Below are 25,398 nucleotides of genomic sequence, written 5' to 3'. Positions count from 1 at the left end.
ACGTTGAGCTGTGAGGAAAAAAAATAATTTGAACATTCTGTGCCTTGCACCTATTTTAGCCTCATAAGCTCTGACCGGAAAATTGCTCTTGTATGTTGAAGGGGTGTTGTATCTAAATGTAATTTTTATTGTTGTAGTCCTTTTAAAAACAGGAAGTACTGTACTTTGTTTTTAAACTATTTAGTTTTCTTTACCATACAGACTTTGTGGTTGATCAGACTCAAGCTGTTAAGTTTGGACTCGATATAGCTCGAGGGATGGCTTTTCTGCACACTTTGGAGCCATTGATTCCACGCCATTATTTAAATAGCAAAAGCATTATGGTAAGCATATGTATTTTTGCTTGTGTGTTTGTTGTGATAGCAGAGGGGTGTTGGGGATTGAGATTGAAGTGGCTTGTTTTCTTTTGTTTGCACTGCACATTTTATTGAAGCAATATTGATTATAAAAATACCTTAAGTAGCAAAAGACAATGTGGTGTGTGTGTGTGTTTTTTTCTGTAATGATGAAGCCAGTGTGCTAGGCCTTCGTGGATGTTAGGTATGTGTGGATGTCAAGCCAAGCAGCCCTGGAAATTGGCTGTTCACATTTGTACATGAAGGCGTTATTGGCCATGGTTGATTTTCCTCAACGATGTTTCGCGGGTCATTAAGAGGTGCTCTCCTGCACCCAAAACGGATATAAACATTCTGAAAAGAATAAACAGGAAAATTAAGAAGACAAAAACAGACTGGAGGTTAAATAGAGAAGAAAAACAGAAGTCAATCAGTATCGTGGCAGAGAAGGTACTGTGGAGAGGAGACTTGGCAGTTGGGGAAGATGCCCCACATGTAGCAATGGTACATATGGCGGGGGTTAGGGTCACCATCTAATCCAAGAGTCTTACAGATGCTGAGGGACTGGTGGAAGAAGCGGATGTCTCTGATTTCTGCATTTCTGCTCTTTGTTCTGAACACTCTGTTTGACAGGAATTAAAAGCACTTTGCACGTATGTTCCAATCTTACTGTTCTGTGTCCTCATTCGCCATAGTCCTTTTTAATCTATGACTGTTAATGACACGCGTTCAAGGAGTAAATGCCAGCTGCAGGCATCACAAAGTCCAGTATCAGTGAAATCTGTTCTGCGTTCTTTCATGTTATTCTGTTTTTATCACTTAATTATTGTTAATTCATAACAAATATAAATGTTCCTATTTGTTTACCTTGTTTCAGATTGATGAAGATATGACTGCTCGAATTAGCATGGCAGATGTTAAATTTTCATTCCAGTGCCCTGGAAGAATGTACTCTCCGGCTTGGGTTGCCCCAGAGGGTATTGTTCTTTTTTTTATTTCATATGTATATATTTCTTCCTATTGTGTTTTTAACATTCCTGTAGATTAAAATTCAGAAGTTTGTGCTGTTTATTTTTCAGAAAAATACACTCATTGGGGGAAAAAAAAAATTAAATCCAGCAGTACTGAATAACATTTAGATTTAATCAAAAAAAACAACTTTTCTATACTGTATGTGGCTTAATTAAGCATTTGTGAAGACTTTTTTTGCTAAAGGAACACATTGTTGCTTAAATGCACATTGATATGGCTTTGTTGTATATTGTATAAAATTAATATTTATCAATAAATCTTTCAACGTGTCTACTAATATAACTTTGGTATAAACTGAGTATGGGTAGGGATAAACGATTAATTGATTACAAAGCAAAACTGCAATTTGAAACAATGCAATTAGAAAATCGCAAGGGCTGCAGTTTAGGATATATGTTATGCAGTGTGTCTGACCAATACGACTGTCGGATCGAATGTTATTTATTTTCAAAAAAAGTCTTATTTAAAAAGTCTATCCAAAAACACCTCTAGGACCATCCATTAATTTTTTTAATAAGGAAAAAAAATACTCTTACATATAAAATGTACATCCTGTACGTACTTGTAGATTCACAAAGAACCAAATAAACACATTTAATTACAATCAGTTTGTTGCACTTTGGAGGAGCATAAAACTGAATGTGGTGACAGGCTACTACACAGTTGTCAAATGGTTCATCTTGGGCAAAGTGCTTAAAAGAGTATGGGACCTGACAGCAGATATTCAAGAGTGTTGTGAGAAGAAAGGCAAGGAACTCCAATAGCTCTCAGATTCCAACTGGTTGGCAGATCTTGCATTTGCTATTGATGTGACTGCATTAATGAATAAACTAAATACCAATCTACAAGGCAAGGGACTTTCTACACATTAAATGTACAGCCTGGTGAAGGCTTTCATGAGAAAATTGCAGTTTCTTTTAAGCCATTTGGAAGGCAACATTCTCGCTCACATGCCAACACTGAAAGAAACCACAGCATCAGCTGATCACCTCCGTAGGTACTCATCTATGTTAGGAGCACTGCATGGTGAGTTTTCATGGCAATATGAACACTTCAAAACAGTTGAGAGTGAAACGCACATGATTTAGATCTACCTACATATGTGAACAAACATTCTCGGTAATGAAGTCGGTAGTATAAAAATATTAGAAGCAGTACAGAATCTATTTATTTTATTTCATTTTAGTTCATTAAAATATCAAATTGATAATGCAGACTTTTTACTGTCCTTTAATAGCTTTGCAAAAGAAGCCAGAAGAAATAAATCGCCGATCTGCAGATATGTGGAGTTTTGCAGTGTTGCTCTGGGAGTTGGTGACACGTGAAGTACCATTTGCAGATCTTTCTAACATGGAAATTGGCATGAAGGTACGAATATAGTAAATGACTGAAATGAGGACATATGCCTGTCCATTTTTGTTTCCTTACCCATTCAGAAGTTATGCATGCATACTGCTTTGTCATATATGGCCACACATGACTTAATACAGCATCTTATTTAGTGTTGGGCGTATTTTGAAGCTTGTCCAGCTTATGTCAACTTTCATTACACTTATAAATAGAAATAATGTTATTCTTTGTCCTTTGGCTCTAACTGAGATGAAGTAGTTCCCTAGCTCAACCTAAAACCCTTAGTTTAAAAGACACCATGTATTTGTGTTATCATTTTCTTTTTTATAGCTATATACCAGTTTTGCTGTTTTTACAGTATTTTTATATATTAAAAAACTTTTTTTTTTTTTTTCTTTTCAACATTCCATATTTTTCTGCATACGATTTTCCAGTATCACTTGTGCAGATGTTATCTAAACTCAATGTGCTTAATGACCTGCTGGCTACATCTCTAAGTGAAACACTCACTGTGTATGTAAGACTTTCCCAACTCAGTTTGTATAGATGTAACAACAGTGAACAAGCCTAGGATTTCCTGTTTAAATTTAAATTAATAAAATCAATTTAGCTGCTGAAGTTTAGTTAACCGAGTCTCCCACTCTAAAGGTTATGCAGAAGGTGCCTTGGCTTACACCAAGTACACATGTTCTTCAAAATGCATATGTTGTGTTTATTGACTTCTCTGCAGCAAAAAAATGAGTAACATTTTGTCTGATCAAATAATACTCAATCTTTTGAAGCACCACGGCCTTCTCCAGTTCAGCCTATAACATGAGTCTTGAAGTGGCATATGACCACTATATCTTATTTATAGGCAATATTTTATAGGTTTTATTCATGGGACCCTATACCTAAATACGTAATATGTTTTTAGATGGAGGATGGGGTGGGTATTCTCTGGGTGATTAGCAGGGAAGCCTTGTCTTTATCACCTCTTAGCAGGTCCATATTTAGAATTCTCATCAGAAACCCCCGATGGCTGCAGTAATTTGTGTTGGACCGCTAATTTGTATTGTAGGATTACAGTGTGACCAGTACAGTTAACTGTAGTGGAAAGGTGGTGGACAGGTTAGTTCAAGAGTGTTGGCAGAAATGTTATTTTAGAGCTTTGTATTTTACCTTTTTTAATCCTTTGTTTCCCTTCCCATGTTTTTTATATTTATTTTTAAATAAATGTATTTTGTAAGATGTGTTGTCTCACATTGTTGTGTTGTTAAAGTTGTGGCAGCATTTGTATCTAAAGTAACATGAATGTGCAGCAAACAACAAAAAAGTAACATAGACATGGGCATAAATAAGGATAATTTTTACATTTTCCATTTTTTCTGAATTTGTTGCATTTTGTCGATCTAGCTTTTCATTCATTTTATGAATACTCCAATCTTTCATTACAGTTTATAGTATTAGGTGTTAGACAGGAGCCCAGTGCAGCACAGGGAGCAGTCAGGCACACACTGCCACAGACACTTCTGGCAGTCCAGCTTAGAGTCATTCATTAATGCAACACATATCTGGAATGTGAGAACAAATATATGTACACATATTCCAGGAATCAAAACCACGTGTTCATAGCTGTGATTTAATAACAATAAGTAACCAGTGGCATCACCTCTGTGCCACCCTAAATAGATTTAATTTCCAATTAAACCCTGGACCGTGGGAACAGAATAACAGAATTCCAATGAATATTGTGAAATTGTGTAGCTTTAAATTAAGTGCTTTAGTTTAATATTTGTTTTTCTTGGAACTACTGTGAAGTGTAACTTTATTTTACTATAAATGAGGTATTATAAATAATGATAATACAAGTCATGTTAGGAAATGCAACAAACTTAATGGGGCAATCTCCATTTTTGTGAAAGGAAAACTATGGCAGTGTGCAGCATAAGTATAAACAATGTGTGCAATCTAGTATCTGATCCTGAAGGGAGATATGTGATGGTCATGGGCAACTTATTTAACTGTAAAATGATTTTGATAAATGTTTATGCACCTAATGTCGATGATAAGGAGTTCATGCAAAATGTATTTGCATCCATTCCCAATGTGAACACTCATAAAATTATAATGGCTGGAGACTTTGTGTTTTAAATCCACTCTTAGATAGGACTCCTGTCACAGGAGGGATAACATCTAACATTGCAAAGACAATTATACAGTTTGTAACTGACCACAACCTATCAGACCCCTGGAGATTTCTAAACCCAAACTCAAGAACATATTCCTTCTACTCACCAGTGTATCATTGCTACTCAAGAATTCATTATTTCTTTATAGATAATAATTTCTTGCCTACGATTTAAATCTTGCAAGTACAATGCTATTGTTATTTTCGACCATGCACCTCTGATCTTGGAACTAAAGTCACTATGCCCCACACGCTCACCTCGCAGATGGCGTCTTAACCCACTTCTATTAGCAGACAAGCACTTTACTGAATTTATATCCAAACAAATCAGTTTCTTCCTAGAGATAAATACATCCTCAGAGGTTTCTGCAGGAATACTGTGGGGAACTCTAATGACCTCCTTAAGAGGACAGGTTATTTAATATCTTTCCGACAGGAATAAATTACAAACCAAGAAAGTATCAGAGCTAAAAAAAACAAAACTACTAGAATAGATGAAGAACATGCCAGGCTTGACATGATTGAATGGAAATACCTTTTCACTACATTAGAGAAATTTGGGTTTGGCCTGAACATTTGTGCATGGATCAAACTACTGTATACCAATCCAGAAGCTTCAGTTTGTATTAACAACATTTGTTCAGACTACTTTAAATTAGAACGTGGTACCAGACATGGTGGTTCATTGTCAAAATTCTTATCAGATAAAGGGAATTTTCAGAGAAGGACTGGGACAGAAAATTTCTCTATATGCAGATGATATGGTACTCTATATATCAGACACACAAAATTCTGTGCCTGCAGTCTTAACAGCACTTACAGAATTTCAAAAGATCTCTGGTCTCAGAATTAATTTGAATAAAAGTGTACTCTTTCCAGTGAATTCTCAAACATATAATAATAGATTGGACACCCTACCTTTTATCATTGCAGATCAGTTTAAATACCTAGGGGTAAATATCACAAGTAAATACAGCTTTTTATCAACAATATTTCACCGTCTGTATGGAAAAAATTACACAAGACTTGCATAGATGGTCAACCCTTCATCTCACTCTAGCTGGAAGAATTAACGCAAAGATGAATATTCTTCCTAAGCTTCTTTTTTATTTCAAAACATTCCAATATACAGCAATAAGTCATTCTTTAAGCAATTAGATTTAACAATAACCTCATTTATTTGGAACTCAAAACATCCACGTATCCAAAGAGCGACCCTACAAAGACCTACGGCAGAAGGTGGCATGGCTCTACCCAACTTTCAGTTTTATTACTGGGCAGCAAACATACAAGCTATACAAACCTGGACACAAATAGATGAACATACACAGGCCTGGTCCGCAATAGAAGTAAAATCCTTCAGTACTTCTTTATATTCCCTGCTCTGTGCCCCAATAAATGCAAGTTATCTGCAATATACTAATGACCCAATTGTGCTTCACTCACTCAGAATATGGAACCAATGTAGAAAGCATTTTAAGATGGAGAATCTTTTATCTGTGGCACCTCTGCAAGAGAACCACCTCTTTCAACCCTCGCAAAACATATGTAGTTTTTAATATCTGGAAAAGATTTGGGATTAAATTGCTTAGAGATCTTTATATAGACAACATCTTTGCATCCTATGAACAATTACATTCCAAATTTAACTTTCCAGCCACACACTTCTTTCAGTATCTTCAAATTAGGAACTTTGTTAAACGGAACCTGCCCGATTTTCCTCATCTTACACCCTCCTCCATGCCGGAAAAAATATTGCTCAATTTCAAGGACTTACACACCATCTCTGCAATATATAAAATTATTTTGCAGTCCCTCCCTTTTAAAGATTCAAGAGGAAACTGGGAAAAAGATCTCTTAATCATTATATCAGAAAAGGAGTGGAAAATAGCAATGCAGAGACTTCACTTGAGTTCCATATGCGCAAAGCATACAATTATTCAACTCGGAATTACAAACCGGATTCCAAAAAAGTTGGGACACTATACAAATCGTGAATAAAAACTGAATGCAATGATGTGGAGGTGCCAACTTCTAATATTTTATTCAGAATAGAACATAAATCACGGAACAAAAGTTTAAACTGAGAAAATGTATCATTTTAAGGGAAAAATATGTTGATTCAGAATTTCATGGTGTCAACAAATCCCAAAAAAGTTGGGACAAGGCCATTTTCACCACTGTGTGGCATCTCCCCTTCTTCTTACAACACTCGACAGACGTCTGGGGACCGAGGAGACCAGTTTCTCAAGTTTAGAAATAGGAATGCTCTCCCATTCTTGTCTAATACAGGCCTCTAACTGTTCAATCGTCTTGGGCCTTCTTTGTCGCACCTTCCTCTTTATGATGCGCCAAATGTTCTCTATAGGTGAAAGATCTGGACTGCAGACTGGCCATTTCAGTACCCGGATCCTTCTCCTACGCAGCCATGATGTTGTGATTGATGCAGAATGTGGTCTGGCATTATCTTGTTGAAAAATGCAGGGTCTTCCCTGAAAGAGATGACGTCTGGATGGGAGCATATGTTGTTCTAGAACCTGAATATATTTTTCTGCATTGATGGTGCCTTTCCAGACATGCAAGCTGCCCATGCCACACGCACTCATGCAACCCCATACCATCAGAGATGCAGGCTTCTGAACTGAGTGTTGATAACAACTTGGGTTGTCCTTGTCCTCTTTGGTCCGGATGACATGGCGTCCCAGATTTCCAAAAGAACTTGAATCGTGACTCGTCTGACCACAGAACAGTCTTCCATTTTGCCACACTCCATTTTAAATGATCCCTGGCCCAGTGACAACGCCTGAGCTTGTGGATCTTGCTTAGAAATGGTTTCTTCTTTGCACTGTAGAGTTTCAGCTGGCAGCGGTGGATTGTGTTCACTGACAATGGTTTCTGGAAGTATTCCTGAGCCCATTCTGTGATTTCCTTTACAGTAGCATTCCTGTTTGTGGTGCAGTGTCGTTTAAGGGCCCGGAGATCACGGGCATCCAGTATGGTTTTACGGCCTTGACCCTTACGCACAGAGATTGTTCCAGATTCTCTGAATCTTCGGATGATGTTATGCACAGTTGATGATGATAGATGCAAAGTCTTTGCAATTTTTGCTGGGTAACACCTTTCTGATATTGCTCCACTATCTTTCTGCGCAACATTGTGGGAATTGGTGATCCTCTACCCATCTTGGCTTCTGAGAGACATTACCACTCTGAGAAGCTCTTTTTATACCCAATCATGTTGCCAATTGACCTAATTAGTGTTTATTGGTCTTCCAGCTCTTCATTATGCTCAAATTTACTTTTTCCAGCCTCTTATTGCTACTTGTCCCAACTTTTTTGGGATTTGTTGACACCGTGAAATTTTGAATCAACATATCTTTCCTTTAAAATGATACATTTACTCGGATTAAATGTTTGATCTGTCATCTACGTTCTATTACAAATAAAATATTGACATTTGCCAACTCCACATCATTGCATTCAGTTTTTATTCACAATTTGTTTAGTGTCCCAACTTTTTTGGAATCCGGTTTGTATATATCGAGCACATCTGTCTCGCCTAAAGCTGTCCAAAATGTTTCCAGGGCAAGATCCAACCTGCAAACGCTGCAATCAAGTCCCACATGTTTTGGGCCTGCACCAAATTAACATTATTCTGGACCAAAATTTTTAATTACCTTTCAGACAGCCTTGGTGTCACAATCCCTCCTAACCCATTAACAGCTGTGTTTGGTGTTCTTCCAAATGGGTTTAAAGTAGAGAAGGACAAACCAACTGTGATTGCATTCTGTACACTTTTGGCATGCAAACTTATTTTGCTAAACTGGAAGAATCCTAACTCTCCTCTTTTAAGTCCGTGGGAAACCAATGTTTTAAACTACAGTAATCCCTCCTCGATTGCGGGGGTTGCGTTCCAGAACCCCCTACGATAGATGAAAATCCGCGAAGTAGAAACCATATGTTTGTATGGTTATTTTTATATATTTTAAGCCCTTATAAACTCTCCCACACTGTTAACATTATTAGAGCCCTTTAGACATGAAATAACACCCTTTAGTCAAAAGTTTAAACTGTGATCCATGACAAGACAGAGATGATAGTTCTTTCCTCACAATTAAAAGAATGCAAACATATCTTCCTCTTCAAAGAATGCGTGTCAGGAGCAGAGAATGTCAGAGAGAGAGAGCGAGAGAAAAGCAAAAAATCAATACGTGCTTTAAATATGCAGAAGCACCATGATAAAGCAGCATTTTGTAGATGAGCGTCCGTATCCTCTAGGCAAACAGCCCCTCTGCTCACACCTCACCTCCTCCGTCAGGCAGAGAGAGTGAGAGAGACAGAGAAAAGCAAACAATCAAGCTCCGCGCGGGAAGCATATCTTATATCATTGAGCGGTTTTAGTTAATATGTAATACATGCTCTGATTGGGTAGCTTCTAAGCCATCCGCCAATAGCATCCCTTGTATGAAATCAACTGGGCAAACAAACTGAGGAAGCATGTACCATAAATTAAAGACCCATTGTCCGCAGAAATCCGCGAACCAGCGAAAAATCCGTGATATATATTTAGATATGCTTACATTTAAAATCCGCGATGGAGTGAAGCCGTAAAAGTTGAAGAGCGATATAGCGAGGGATCACTGTATTTGAAACTGGAAAAAAACAAATATTCAGTTAGAGGATCTGTACAGAATTTTTTCAAAACCTGGCAGGATCTAATCAATAATATTTTAGAATAAGCTCTTAATGCAACGAGGGAGCAATTATCTCTGCATTTCTTTTTCTTCTCCATTCATCTCTATTGCCATATTAAGCTCATTCATTTAGGTATGTTTACAAGCCATACGTTTAACTTTGTTGGCCATGCTCTCTCTCTCAGGGGTGTGAGGCGACTTGTTTTCAATCCTATTTTTTTGTAAAAGTTGATCTATTTGTATGGAATGATTACAATAAAATTTAAAAAAAATAACAGTGTGTACAGTATGGCTATGTAACTGGCAAAACACAGCAGCACCAGCCTAGCCAAGATGAATTCTGCAACATGGTGTAATAGTTTCTTACTTAAGTCTCAGTTTTAGAAAAAAGTTTTAACCTTTATTGCAGATGTGGATTTGGCATTATAACCAGAGAGAATTTCTGTTTTAATTGACTATCATGGGTCCAAAATGATTAACAACTATAGACTTAGGAACATTTATTTTTTGATATAGGTAACTGAATTGTGATTGTATGCCCAACTACTACAGTTATACAGGACTTGATTTACATTTCATATGATTTAAAAAAAAATCTCTGACAGAATATTAGAAAAAATATGCCATTCATTTTTTTATAACATTATACAAAACGTCTTCTAATTCTATTTCTCTTTGGCTTGGCAGGTTGCGCTTGAGGGCCTTAGACCTACCATCCCACCAGGAATTTCACCCCATATATGTAAGCTGATGAAGATCTGCATGAACGAGGATCCTGCCAAAAGACCAAAATTTGATATGATTGTGCCTATTCTTGAGAAAATGCAGGACAAGTAAATGCCAATAGTATTTGGAACACCCACTTTCCAGCTTTAAAGTGCCACTTAATAAGAGCAGTGTCTTGATATTTAATTTACTTCACAAATTTTGTTTGCTGTAACCTCAGTTAGTGTTACTAACTCAAGCGTACAGCAGTAAGGGATGCAAGTTACAAAAGAAAAAACACTTGAACATTAATGGAATGTTTATGTTTGATAAATAAGGATTTAAATTAAGACTTCTGCCACTGTGAAAAAGCCAGTGTGCCTTTTTTTTTTTTTACTAAGACTATTTATCTTCTGTTTTGCTCTTTCTTTTTAAAAGTCACAATCACCTTTTTCACTCACCTCTATTTATAGCAAGTATTCTCTGAAGGTTACACGTTTTCCAGAAAGACAAGCATAACATTGCCATGTTTACTTTCTGGCGGAGTGTCTTGTATTTGTAACCTGCCTAAACACTTCAAGTTTTTGCTTTTTATAATTTTAATGTCTTGTATCTTTATGCCAAAGCCTGCCCTATCTCGGATCATTTTGGAAGAAGTTAAAGAAAATACCTATTATGGTCATGTGCATGTGATCAAGTATAATTAAATTATTTTCTTCATAACAACAGCATATATACAAAACTGTATAAAGATATATATGTTATTCTTTACACACATTTTGCATTTATTGTACTATATCACTGAAGAAAGATACTTTAGTTTATAAAGTACAGTTTTATTTGACTGATGCATTGGTGTGCTTTCCTATAATGGACACAATTCTGGTTTATATACTGTATGTATTTTTATTAAAGTATGTCAACAATAAATATATATACTGTAAGTGAGCCAAATGGTGGCAAATGGTTTTGATCCTGACCAATATGTTCTCACTCAAAATCCCATCACCAGTATTCCTGCCATGGCCGCGGGTACTTACCAAGAAGTGCCTGTAAGCAGCAAGCGTGTGCGAGGTTGAATTATTGGAGGTTTCTCGTGCCCTAAAACTGGACAGTCTCAGCAAAGGGAGTGTGGGGATTATGAAGTGCAAAAGCATAGTTGACTGCCCTTGCTGCTGCTTGTAATACTGAAGGTGTACCTGAAAACAAACAGTGCACTCTGCTGGACTTCATCCCAAAGCAAGGAAATACATTCTGGGAGCTTCATTATGGCAACGTACTGATAAAGGAATGGGCTACTGGAAGACTTTACTGTTTAAAGGCTGGACTCTCTAAGAATTGATGGACATTTGCATTTGGGCCAGCCATTCAATTTATTGCAGAATGCGTTGACATAGTTTTAACTTATTGAATTTTGTGGAGACATTGCTGCATGGTGACAGACAACAAGATAATGGCCAAGGCAGAGGAGAGTGAAAGGAGTTAATGCCTTACTATTTATTAGGTTCCTGTGTCTCCATTGGCCTTGGCATTGTTATGTATCTTGGTGTGAGGTATCCTTATTCATACGTAACTGCTGTAGTTAATAAGTGTAAAGCTTTCTATAGTTTGTAAAATTGTGATGCTTAATTCTATTGATCAAGTTTGACAAGACCATACTTGAATGTCTGCCTTTACTCCAGTTTTGAGTACAGTGAGGAGTTTCTTAGTTATCAACATACAATCACTCGGGTTAAGGAGTCTGAGATGGCTCTGTGTATCAGAAGTATGGGCTTTGACAGTAGTGGATAAAAAAGCATTAAGACCCTTTGACCAAAAGATCTTGCATAGAATCTACCAACTGTTAAAGGGAGAGTGCTAACTGGTGGATAGATTTCCATGTGAAATTCACTGAGTTAATGCAATGATAGGATATTTTTAGATTTTGAAAGCCTCAGAAGATAATGTGGTGGGGATCATTGTGAAAGAACGTAAGGGCACAGAACCACTAAAAGGAAGACGTAACTCCAGAAGACAGATGAAGACTGCCTTAACTTGCAGTATAAGGAACAAAGTACATCTGGCTAAGACCGGATCAGGTGCCCATTGTTCACACTGTTTCATAGCCATTTCTGTGTTAACTACTGTTTTCTAGATTCTAGCAAACCTTTCTCTGTGACATTATTCTTAGTTTCCAATAATGACCTTGATACCACAAAGAAAATGCTTTGTTTAGGTAGATGACCGGCATAGAAATTGGTGACTAACACCAAGTGAAACTTGGATTTTACAAATATTCTTCAGAGACAAGGTTAGCTGTGTTGGTAATCCTTTTAAAAAGGAGTTCTTATGAGCATGGATGAAGGTCGTCTAATCTTCTTTAGGGCTGATGATGTTGGAGTTTAGGAGGAAGTAGACAAGCACGTTCCTTACCTGCTTTCTTCTGACATCCCCTCCCGTGCACCCTGTAGACAACATGATTTCCTACTTAAGTGGAAGATTTTTGTTGGATCAGAATTCCAGGGGCCTTTGAGGATTTTGAAGACCTGGGTCCCCATGTTGCCTAAAGGAGCTGTCTGGATGTCCAGTGATACCTTTGTTTACCCATCTCTGAACAGATTCCAGTGGTGTTTTGTATTTTTAAGGTATATTCACATGTAAAGCAAAAAAAAACTCTGACTTTTATTGCTATGCGTTTTTGTCTGTCTGCATGTAACAGCTAGGCTTCCAGTGGAACAATTTTTCTTTAAAGTTTTGGTACACATTATTGAATAGACCACTGTAGACAATTTTAACAACTTTAAAAACTCCCATTTGAGAGTTTCAAATTGTCCATCCTAAAACGGAGACGCTTTGTGTGATTTAAATAACTGAAAATGTTGTTTCAAATTTACCTTAAGATTATTTCAGCTTGCACATTTTCTATTTATTATTCATTTGTTAGTACAATACTTGCTTCTGATGGTTAAACAATTTCTAGTGCAAATTGGGAAATGCCAGCAGATTTGCAAGTGTGGTAGGGAACTCACCATTGCCTCAGTAGCCTGTGAGATCTCAGTAGCAACAACTCAATTCTGCTGTTTCAAGTCGTACCACTTGACTTACATGGTCTTCATAACTGAAAAAGTAAAAAACGCAAGGAAAAGGAAGCAAAAAGTCACTTCACTTGTCTGGAAATGAATGAAAATGGAAAACGTAGCCGTGTAAGGGTGGCTCTGAGAGCTGTTGAAAAGAAGAAACAACATGATTTACTTTCCACAAGAAACAACCTAAATATTTCTCGGACACTGAATTATTTTCAAAACTCCACAATGACCTGTTCTACATCATGGTCCATTTCAGGCAACAATTTTAGCATGAGATTTAGATAAATCTCAATAGGTTACTGTTTTTATTAATTTACGATGCCATTTACGATGTATGAACTATACTGTATAGTACTGTATACTACTACAAGCTCTCCATAACCTACAACTAACAATATTACAAAGAAATGCATTTTTTACATCACTTGAGTTGTAGTTTGATATATGTGAAAGGTATTTCAGCAACCAATTTTTAACTAAATTATGTTTTTAAAATTCTATTAAGGAACATACGCTTTACATTCATCCATCCTTTTCCGCTTATCCGAGGTCGGGTCGCGGGGGCAGCAGCTTAAGCAGAGAGGCCCAGACTTCCCTCTCCCGGCCACTTCTTCCAGCTCTTCCGGGAGAATCCCAAGGCGTTCCCAGGCCAGTCGGGAGACATAGTCCCTCCAGCGTGTCCTGGGTCTTCCCCGGGGCCTCCTCCCAGTTGGACGTGCCCGGAACACCTCACCAGGGAGGCGTCCAGGAGGCATCCTGATCAGATGCCCGAGCCACCTCATCTGACTCCTCTCAATGCAGAGGAGCAGCGGCTCTACTCTGAGCCCCTCCCGGATGACTGAGCTTCTCACCCTATCTTTAAGGGAAAGTCCAGACAGAAACTCATTTCAGCCGCTTGTATTCGCGATCTCGTTCTTTCGGTCACTACCCATAGCTCATGACCATAAGTGAGGGTAGGAACGTAGATCGACTGGTAAATTGAGAGCTTAACCTTACGGCTCAGCTCTTTTTTGACCACGACAGACCGATGCAGAGCCCGCATCACTGCGGATGCCGCATCGATTTTACACACTCGACTAACACCCTGCTGATACATGTAATTGTATTCTGTCATCGCTCTTATTTTTAGATATGACTCTTTTTTACAAAAATTTGTAATAAAAATGTGATAATCTGTCTCTTTGATGAAGTAAAAACAAAAAGTAAAAAAAAAATGTTTCCACTGTCCAAAACAGTTAACTGATTCCCTGAATGTAACACTCTGTGTACATCATCTCACTTCAGTTTCGTTAAAAAAAAAAAAAGGTTGCACCAGCACTTCAGCTTCAGTTTGACTAGCAGGTAGCAGTTTGAGTGCACGCCTACACATTTAATTTTAAACTCCGAGCCTTAGGCCTCCATCACTACAGCTATTCTGCTCTGTCCATCCCAAAGATGTGCAAGTAAGCTTAGCTGGAAACTCCGGACTGACTGTGTGTGTGTGTGTGAATGTCAGTGCAACTGTGCCAGCGCTCTGTTATATACTGGCACCCCGTCCAAGTTTGGTTCTTGCCTTGCACTCAGTACTGCTGGAACGTCTTGTGAATGTGTGTTGGAATAACCAAGCTGAGAAGGTGGATAGATGGTATGAAAAGATTGACTGAATATCTTGTATTTTCTTGAACTAATCTGTACACTTATTGCCACTAATATTATATGGAATTGTGTTACATTGTTGTTAGGTTACTCATTGTTATAAATAATTGTACCTATTAATTTGGAGAAGCAATTGTAGTTGGTATTACAGAGGACTTTCTCATACTATTTAATAATTTCAGTATACAGTACAACAGTAAATCAAAAAGTATAGGCAATTTGAACATCACGAGGTAACCGTAACATATAGAAGCTGATGCAATACAACATATTTGCAATGGCTTATGGGTAGTACGAACATACACAACCACAGCGCTCTGCCATTAGTCTAGTTGAAGCCAAAGTCAAGTGAACATGAATGATCCACTGTGGGATTGCACCATTATTGAACAACACACCATAGCAAGACTTTCTTAGGCAGAGAGAGTGAAACCTGCTGACATACTTTTTGTAAGCACCAGTCAGGTTGCACACATTTCTACTGTAAAGGCTCAGCCGTGTCTTTAATGTTAAGAAGTCAATGGGGCATTGTAAACTTTGAAAATAATGTAGAAGACTTTCAGCAGTCTTTTAATGTGGATTTTGGACAGTGCTACTTATCTAGTGCTGTAGCCGTGGAAATGAGTGTCCCCACCAGTGGATGAGACACTGGGCACAGTAGACATGAAAGTGATATAGAAGACTTTTAAAATACATTTTGAACAATTTTATGATTTCAGCATTCATTTTGAAAGCTGAAGATTTGGGGGGGTGCAAATATTTTTATGGCAAAGGCCTAGCTGAGGAAACAGGAGTCCCCTCAAGCTGAAGGGAAGAAAGGGCACAGTAGACACGAAAATGATAGAGAAGACTTCCTTTAATCTTTTTTAAAATCAATTTTGGACAATTTTATTATTCAAGTATTCATCATGCAAGCAGCAGTAATGGGGCACGTAATTCTATGGCTCTACTCCAGTCATGGACATGAATGACCTCTCCAGTGGAAGGGATAGAAGGCCACAGTAGACATGACGTAGAGGACTTCATTTAGTTTCAATAGAATGGGCACAGCTTTAGCTGTCTAGTGTTCATTTTGTAAGCAGCAGTCAGCGGGCGGGCACACTTTTCTATGGCTTTGCTCCAGCTGTGGAAATGAGTGCCCCTGCAGTGGATGGGATGCAGTGGCGTAGTGGAGATGAAAATAATATAAAAGACTGCCTACAATCTTTTTAAATCAACTTTGCATATTTTATCTCTTCAGTGTTCATTTTATAAACAGCAGTCAGAGCACATGCAATTCTATGGCTCTGCTCCAGTCATGGAAATGAGAGTTCCCTCCAGTGGATGGGATAGAGGGGCACATTAAACATGAAATTGATATAGAAGGCTTTCTACTGTCTCTTACAATAAATTTGAAACAATGTTTGCTCTCCAGTATTCATTTTGCAAGTAGAAGGCATGGGGCATGCATTTCTACAGCAAAGGCCAAGCAGTGGAAATGAGTGTCCTCTCTGGTGGAACAGATGAAGGGGGACACTAGATATGAAAATGCTATAGATGACAGCCTTATATGCTTATAGTTCATTTTGCAAGGCGGCATAGCAGATAAAGATTACCATTGAATGCTTTCTACAAGTTTTTTTTTAAACATTCGATTGCTTCTAATCTGGCATGATTACATTTATATTTACATTTACTTTCATTTTATTTTTAACTTTCAAAAGAGGTAAACAATCAAATAACATTAGTCTAGGGCCTGTTTGTTCAGCAAGTGTAATAGGACAGATAACAAAAGTTGATTGCCACAAGTAAAAATATATAATAACTCATAATTTTACAATCAATAAAACAATTACACTTAAATAGCTAAGAATACGCACAAACAACAGTTAGGACCTGTCCCCCTACCCGAAGGCAGAGGGAGGCTACCCTCTTGTCCACCGGGGTAAACCCCAATGAACAGGCTCCAAGTCGAAGGGCAATAAGTATGCCCACACCCACTCGTCACCTCTCACCGGGGGCAACTCTAGAGTGGTAGAGAGTCCAGCCCCTCTAAAGGAGATTGGTTCCAGAGTCCAAGCTGTGCGTCGAGGTGAGCCCGACTATATCTAGCCGGAACCTCTCGACCTTGTGCACCTGCCAACACTGTATTGTCTGGAATGACAGGTACAGCTGTGTATCATCGGCATAGCACTGCTAAGAGAGCCCATGCAATTGGATGATTGAGCCCAGTGAGGCAGTGTACAGAGAAAAGAGTAGAGAACCCTGCACCGATCCTTGGGGTAGGCCAGTGCATGACTGGTGTGCTTTTGACAACTCCCCCTGCCAGGGCACACTGTAGGATCTGCCCAAGATGTAGGAATCAGAACATCTGAGAGAAGTCCCAGCGATGCTAAGATCAGAGAAGCTGGCAAGAAGGATGTTGTGGTTGACCATGTCAAAGGCATGTAACATACAGGAAAACTAAGTTTTACAGGACAATAACAGCAACTGCGAAAATAAAATTCCTCCCCAATTTAAAAGGGTGAAGGGGTGGTCATGACAGGTAAGGATTTTTTTTTTTTGATCACTCATATGGCAGAACTGTAATTTGAGTTCAACAACAAAGCCTTTGCTGTGGAAAATGTTTACGAGCATGGGATCACTCATAGTGTGAAAGAGAATTATTACATGTATTTTAACAAATTGTTTTTTTACATGTCTTTGTACATTGTTACTGGGTGTTGAGTAATTAATTATTATTATTATTGATATTGTATTAAATCTTATTTTCCATTTTTCTTTGTCGATGAACTCCCGTTTAAGAATTTATGGTTAAGAGAACAAGCTCGCCAAAACGACTGAAAATACAACTAACAAGTGACATTTTTCGATACAGTTTTAACAAAGTATACTCTCCGCCGTCAATCACAGAGCTCCCCAGTAAAACCACAATAACATGTAATACACCTGCAGCCTTAGAAGGCAGACGTCATGACATCGTTGTGCGTGTGGAAACAGCAGACAGGCGGGCTGCCCCAGCAGGTTTACTGAGGGCGGCATTTTGCACGGAGCATGCGTCAATTCAAAAGAGAAACGGCGCGCAAAATGAGCGAACACGAGATCCGTGACAATCCCACTGTAGTGCGCCTGCGCTTTCCCCAAAAGGCTCTGCAGTTTTAGTTGCTTCCAGCACACTCGCTATATTTATGAGTTGTGCTACGTTTTGCAAACCACGACAATCTAGTCAGCCAAATTTATAAGCACGTGTGTTAACATTATGTTAAATGGAGCAATTTCTAAGCAAGTCAGATGCGAAAAGTATGAAAGAATAAATTATACAATTGCTTATTTTCACTGCTAGAAAGCTGCAGTCATTTTATTCTATATATTTAAATATGATGGTAATTTCGTAGTAGTGGCAGTTACTGGAACTGAACTGTGAACTAAATATAGATAAATGAGTAATTCGGTCCCTGTTTGCCCAGACGGTATTAGACTCATTGTATTAAACTATTACTTAATTATGCATCCGAAGTCGAGTAAAATTAACAACTACTGTAAGGTGTAATGCAAAAAGTGAAAAATACACTTTTATATATTTAAAGTCATGCGTTGCGGCTCCTTCCTATTCGCAGGCTTTCGCAGTGACGTCATTCAACATCCGGTATCTTTCAAATTCGCACGGAAGGGTATAATTGATGACGTCGAAGGCGGCCTTTCGTTGCGTGGCTCCCGGGGCTGAAGATGGCGGAGTATTTGGCGTCCATTTTCGGGACAGAAAAGGACAAGTAAGTTAAAAATTAGAATAGTTAGAGAAGTTCATATGCAACTAGAAGTCTCGAATCGCTATATAATGCAAAAAAAAAAAAATGTTTTTTTTAATATTGTGCATTTTATATTGTATTTGCCGATTATCCCTAATAATGGAATTGTGGAAAACCTAGGCCCTAATTTGTGTTTTATTATGAGAAGTGCTCTCTAAACTTTTATTTAAAACGTAAAGGTGAAATATATATTCATGCATGTAATCGTTTTCTGATCAATTATTTTATGGAAAACAGAATCATGTAATTTGCATTACATTTATCTGGTTTATCCGTGGGTTTTCATTTAACCCATTCGCCATTGTCTGCTTTCTCGGCACGTTTTGTTCCACGCGGTGCGTAAGCGCATAGTTAAACTAAAGCAGGTTTTTTTGCTATGCGCATGCATAAAACATGCATGCTGTCTGAACAGGGATACGTTCATGTACCCTCCAGTTGCAGAAGATTTAAGTTGGAATTTATTTACGAGTTTATCAATGTTGTTCATCATTATAAAGTCGCACAGTTCCAATCACGGCCTGTTAACTGCCACACTGGAGTTTACACGTTTGTGCATGAGGGGTTGAGTGGTTTTCTTTTCCTTTTTTTTTTTTATCGTAGTTTACACCCATGGTCTAAGTTCTGTAACTTGGTTAGTGCGTGTTTGAGTGTGCCTCTTAATTTGAATGGCACCTGGCTCCGTTGGTATAAACAAAGTCAAACTGAGCCGGTGTTCAGACGATTAGTCCTACTATGTCGAAGTATCCTAACGTAGTTTATTTAAATGGCAGATACGGTATATACACCGTATATGTTACACCCATCCGTTTATTGTAAATCGTAACATTAAACTTATAACGTTATACCATATCATTTAACATGTTGTATTTAGAAGTCGTCTATCAAATTTATGGAAATGCTAACATTTCTCAGTTCATTCTATATGCATCATTTAATGCCCGAAAGAGAGACAGCCGTGCATGGATACAATGGCCTGTACAAGATTAAAAGTCACACATGCAAAATATACAACTAATAAAATGCTGACAGTAAATACCTATGCAGAAAACTGGTCTGCGCATGCGTAGTATTGGTGAGTAGATCATTTCGATGGGTAGGATGTTTCGTCAGAACACCGGCTCTGAAAACGGTCTAATACGAGGTACCATTATAATTAAAATGTTTGAGAAAAATACCTTTTTTCAGGCGTGCAAATTAGTTTTGCTGTTTAAAAGTGTAATTCTATATATGTATACCGTATTACATATTTCTTCAAGGTAAACATAGTCGCAGAGTGTGTGTGTGTATTTCTTTGTACGCTTGTGTTTATGATGTATGCAAGATGTGATGGACTGTTGATCCGCTGGAGGTATGAGAAAAGGAAAGAATGAAAACCAAACTGAGTGCCATTATGAACAATGCCGCACATCCTATCAAACACACTACTTTAAGCCAACAAATTACACAGAACTGTGTTTAAAAACGCTGCCGAGGCTCCTTGTATGCCTTCTAAATTCTTCATTATAATTGTAACTGCCAAGTCAGAAGTGTTTTCTTTTTAGTCATTCTCGTGTATATCTGAGAGAAGTTTGTCCTATGTAATTTTTCCAGTGTATTTCAAACATCTGTTAACATCACTCCTCTTATTGGTCAATTTGTCCTTAATTTGCATAAATGGGTTTGAGGGGCGCTAGAGTTACATTTAGGGATTTTGTTTGAATGGCTATTAGGAACTCGTTAAGCAATGCAGTAAAATTGACTTAATTTATTTTTTTCTGCCTTTATCATATATATCTATGGCAAGCCTGTTTGACAGTGCATGTTGCATCCCCAAACCCCCTTCAGGTTAAACAGTGTAACGGACAGTGAAGGGCAGTTACTGCATGCATCTACAAAGGATAAGTTTTTTTAAAGGTTATTTTGAATCTGAAGTGTAGAGAAGGTAAGAGACCCAACGTGTGAGCTCTACAGTCATTATTGGGTATATTCCAGAAATCTCTCTTACCACCTTTATTCTGCAACGTGGATGTGACCTTTTTAACTTAAAAAGACATGATACTGCCAAATCCAAGAAATAAAATTTTAAACCCAATGGTGAAATACAACACATTATGTTCGTATAGGGCCCGTCTCTTTTGGAAAAAAATAAGCTACCAAATGCTTTAATGGTTTTTACCATTAAATGTCTTACAAGTTTTTGCTATCATATAAGATAATTAATTACCAACTTTGCTTCAGGCCTTTACCCTCCTTGCTTTAAAGAACAGAAGCGATCCATTGTTTTAAATTGTAATCTATTCCCACACACTTCTAAGGTGCAGTTTTCTATTTTTACAAAATTGTTTTTGCTTACAAAATGTCTGATAGTAGTAAAGTTTTAGAGAAATTACTTGCTGTACTGAAGTTATTCCTCCTCTGCATTAATAATGTGGACTTTTTGTTAAGACTGTTTAATCATCTGCTTTGATTCCCACTGTATTGACCCAATGTAATTGATGATTGGGCATCAGTAATTGTGATTGTTCAATAAAAAAAGGGACCATGTGCCACCATTTATAATGCTGTTGGTTATCTGGGTGTATCAAATGAACTGTGGAATTTAAGTACTTTTCTGAGCACAGCAGTTGCAAAGTAGTGCTTAATTCTCTGGGCCTAGGACTTCAAACCCTTAGCCTGTGGATTCAAATCCTGCTACTGACTCTGTGTGACCATGTGCAGGTCACTTCATGTGCATGTACTCCTATTAGAAAAACAAAAGAAATGTAACCAGTTGCATCTAAAAGAGAAATCTGTTAAATAAGTAAATATTACTAGGTTATATTGTACATGCAATATCTGGGTGGACAAGTTGTAAATGTATAATCTTTGCAAACCTGGCTGTCCAGGTGCACTTTCTGGTAGCCCACCTTTCTGGTGGTGAGTTACCTGCAAATTTTTACAGCAATATTTTTTTTTTTTTTGTTGTAAAGTTTTGTTGTACTTGATTGCATAGCACTCTTCAACCATATTATAACCATAATTGGCATCTTGGAACAAAATATTTTACAGAATAATACATGATTTTAAAAGGATTGTCGTGTTTTTTCCTATGTACACATAATCAAAAATAACTGCAATATTGCATTAATATTCTGTTTCTTTCAGGTATAATTTAGACCACAAATTTCTCTGTGAAAAACCTTATCCCTTTGACCTTCAATGTTATTCCTTTGTGCACTATATCTTATGTTGTCGTACACTTTTAGTTGGACGTAGCTGCATTGAACTTTCTCATGCTTGGAGATGTAATCCAGGCCAGTAAAAGCATATTCACATTCTGCAGTGTTCGGGCTAATAGTAATTCCATTATTCTAGAGAGATGGTAGTTATTTTATTTATTACATTATTCCTCACCTGTCCTTCCTGTGTGACTTTGTAAAGGAGTATGCCCCCTCTAATTACGAAAGGTTAATGTCTAGCTCTTATGTCTGAAACATTGAAAATCTGTGACAGGAGCATTGTTGAAACATTCAAGCCTTTACATGTGATCAACAAGCTGCTGAATATTGTGAATTTCCCCTTGGGATTAATAAAGTATCTATTTTGGGTAATTTTCTCAAAGGAAGTAAGTCCTCTCCATTGAAGAGTGTTACCTGCTGCACCAGTGCACATTTTTGTTTCCAAGTTGTTAATCTCATGGGCGCCAGACATGATTCTCAAACTGGACAGATGTCTGGGGAAAACTCGTTCAAAAGTTTGTAGTGAACTGGGTTGAGCAAAGTCTACACCCACTAGGGTGAGCAAATGTTTTGGTGAATAGCAATTTCTCCAGTCTGTGCACATAAAACCGCTGAGGCAGGGAGAGAGCAAATGAGACTGAATTAAAAAAACTTAACGCTGAAATTGCTGTTAACAATTTATGAGCTTAGATACACAAGGCAACTGAGACGGAAGAGACAGGTACTTGGCTCTGTGTTTGAGAAGTGCTTCTGTCTGCTATTATTATTGTATTTTGTCGTTTTTGACTATAAAATATGTGTGTGTGTGTGTGTGTGTGTATATATATATATATATATATATATATATACACACACACTAGTTTATGGAAACCCTGTAACCTCATCATTGTTCACCTGTTGTGGTGTTAGGCAGATTTTTTGATTCTGGTCTGTTGAGTATTGAAATCTACTTCTACTGTGGCTCTTCATTGTTGGCTTTCTTAACAGCAGTCCTTTTCATCTCTGTTTGATGGGGGTGTGATGCATCATGTACATTAAGTGCATATTTCGAAATTCATATTTTTACTAACATAACTGCCAGTTCTCTCAACCATTATGTTATCTCTGTTGCTGTAATTGTAACTGAACAACAGAGCATAGTCGGTGCCTGTGACAATGCCTCATTCGCTTTTACTCCTAATCCATTGATGCCAATGTATAATCTAAGTGTAGGGAAAGGTTTTTCCCTTGGCAATGGGTTATTTTGCACACGCAACACACATGCTTATGAGGGGTGTTTTATGAGAGCTTTATTCTCTAGATGTTTTTTGTATTCAGAGCCTTGCTCTGTGTCAGATCAAGTTCGTGAGAGTACCACTGCTCTTTGCTGTTCAGAATCACTGCCTCTATTTTGACTGCCATCTTTATGGAGCTTTGGATTGATTTAGAAATGTGAAAATCATTGAGCTATCTAATTGTTCTCACCAAGTTTTATGCAGCAATTTCACATTGGATGTTTTACTTCAAATCTTCCACAGCGTGAGGCTTGTTCCGATAGATTTTTCCTTTGAGCATAACCCAAAGGAAGAATTCTGGTCGTGTCGGATCTGGCAACCTTGGTTGCCAAAGCCTCTTTGAAGTTACCCTGTTGCAGGAGGACTCAGTTTCTGCTGTGCTTCTTGCCATTGTGTGACACGCTGTTCCATCTTGTTGGAAGTAACTTTCTGTTAACTCACGGTCATCCAGTTGATTCTGACATTGCTTAAACGAATTGGTGACCCAGTAGGTTCGCTCCATGAAGACACTCTGCTTAATACTGTACACCACCATCCTGATGAGAAGACGAGTGATTTAGTGAATGGATATGGGCGGTATGCACCTAGACGTTGCAAATGGAGGTTAAATGTTGCAGCTGCTGTCCAGCGCCTACCTCATCGCTCTGACACGGGCATCCCAGCTTGACTGAGGAGCCCTTTCTTTCGTTCAGATTGCTTCATCCCAGCGAGAGTTATTACAGAATATTCCGGGCCTCTTTCTAGTGTATCTCCATGTAGCACTAACAGTTCCTCAAATTTCAGCTTCATTTAGCATTATTGTGCTGATGTTCAACTGGTTCTTGTGTAGCTTTTTTCAAAAGATCCAAGATTTTTTTATTTTCTTTAGTTGAAAGAGAGAGAGAGCACATTATGCGACATGGTCTATTTATAGTTCAGGCATTCGGTGCGTGGCACTGTGTGACTCTATGTAGTTGGCAGGATCCCCTAGGTTTTTCTCAAAAGGTTTTTGCCTTTACTAATTGATCGCTGCTCAGGGTCTTTGCAATTTATCACCATGAATCTTTGCACATTTTGTCTATCATTGTGTGCTTTTAATGTTGGGTTGTGTAGATGCAGGTAGCGACACTTCACACAACTGTTGCTAGAATGAGCTCATGTTTTCTTGTCTAGTACATGTATAGTTGTCAACAGGGCCACACAGTTACAAAATTCTGGAGGCGCACAGTTATGGAAGTGAAAGTCCGAGTGCCAGGACTATTTAACTTTGTCACACACCCTAGTGAACTCTTGCAACAATACTGACTTGTCAAGTATAAACGGGCCCTTCAGCCAATGTACTAGCACTGATTAAGTCCTTTTGCTTTGTATGCATCACTGATCACTACTGCCATTGGATGGTTTAGTGAGGTCCTCAGACTGACCCTGCTGTAAACTTGTTTCTGTATATGTGTTACAAAATTACATATTTTCGTACTGGAAAAGAGCAGACAACATGGAAACTTATAAATTATTTGAAAGATGATGTGTAAAAATCTCATTATTGCTTATGAGTGAGTTGTCAGAGTTGTTTGTTATAATACACACATCAGGCATATTTCAATTAAAAATTACTCTTTGTATGTAAGTGTATACTTTCTATTATCTGGAAAATGGATATTCCATATGCTGATGTCTTACAACAGCAAATGTCACAATCCTGACCGTAATTTTCTGACAAACCTGATTTAAAAATGGAGCTGTTATTACAGCAGATTTGGAGTCTGTGTAAATGAAAATATCCGTAATTATCTTGATATTTAATCATTCCTGTGGTAATGATGTAATTTTGAATGTTGCATTTTAGTATTGACCTGAAATGGCTTTTTTTTTTTTTCTTCTCCTCTTCCTCCAGTTAATGGATCGAAAATGTAAGAGTAGTATGTATACATGGTAAGGTAAATCAGGCAGTCCATGATAGTCTTTATCATTCTGTATAAACCCAAATCAGTGTTCCCGCCTGGCCACAAATTAAATAAAAAAAATTCTCTTTTTAAAGGTTTGTTTGATGCAACTTACCTAGAACTCCAATTGAATTAATTTTAAGTCCACACTGTATCTCAAGCTTGAAAGGTGCAAACAATCATGTTTAAGATTTTATTGTGTTCCTGATAGTCACAATTTAAAATTAAGCTGTTC

General features: G+C 37.8%; 2 protein-coding genes across 3 annotated transcripts in view; both read left to right on the top strand.

Annotated features, from left to right (window-relative positions):
- ilk (integrin-linked kinase) overlaps positions 1-11,239 on the top strand; it is a 49,557-nt gene extending 38,318 nt beyond the window's left edge. Inside the window, exons 10-13 of the mRNA XM_039744042.1 lie at positions 202-323; positions 1,213-1,312; positions 2,605-2,735; positions 10,268-11,239. Of these exons, the coding sequence (XP_039599976.1) occupies positions 202-323; positions 1,213-1,312; positions 2,605-2,735; positions 10,268-10,417 (503 nt within the window). The 3' untranslated portion in view covers positions 10,418-11,239. The remainder of the gene's footprint in view (positions 1-201; positions 324-1,212; positions 1,313-2,604; positions 2,736-10,267) is intronic.
- Positions 11,240-18,630: 7,391 nt separating this feature from the next.
- u2af1 (U2 small nuclear RNA auxiliary factor 1) overlaps positions 18,631-25,398 on the top strand; it is a 52,428-nt gene continuing 45,660 nt past the window's right edge. For both annotated transcript variants that reach the window (XM_039744043.1, XM_039744045.1), the window contains exon 1: positions 18,631-18,734. In XM_039744043.1, coding sequence (XP_039599977.1) covers positions 18,691-18,734 — 44 coding nt within the window. In that variant the 5' untranslated portion in view covers positions 18,631-18,690. The remainder of the gene's footprint in view (positions 18,735-25,398) is intronic.

Source organism: Polypterus senegalus, chromosome 2 (genome assembly GCF_016835505.1).
Source record: "Polypterus senegalus isolate Bchr_013 chromosome 2, ASM1683550v1, whole genome shotgun sequence".
NCBI classification, from domain to species: Eukaryota; Metazoa; Chordata; class Cladistia; order Polypteriformes; family Polypteridae; genus Polypterus; species Polypterus senegalus.
Note: the sequence above shows the minus strand (reverse complement) of the source record. Positions and strands in the feature narration are given on the sequence as shown.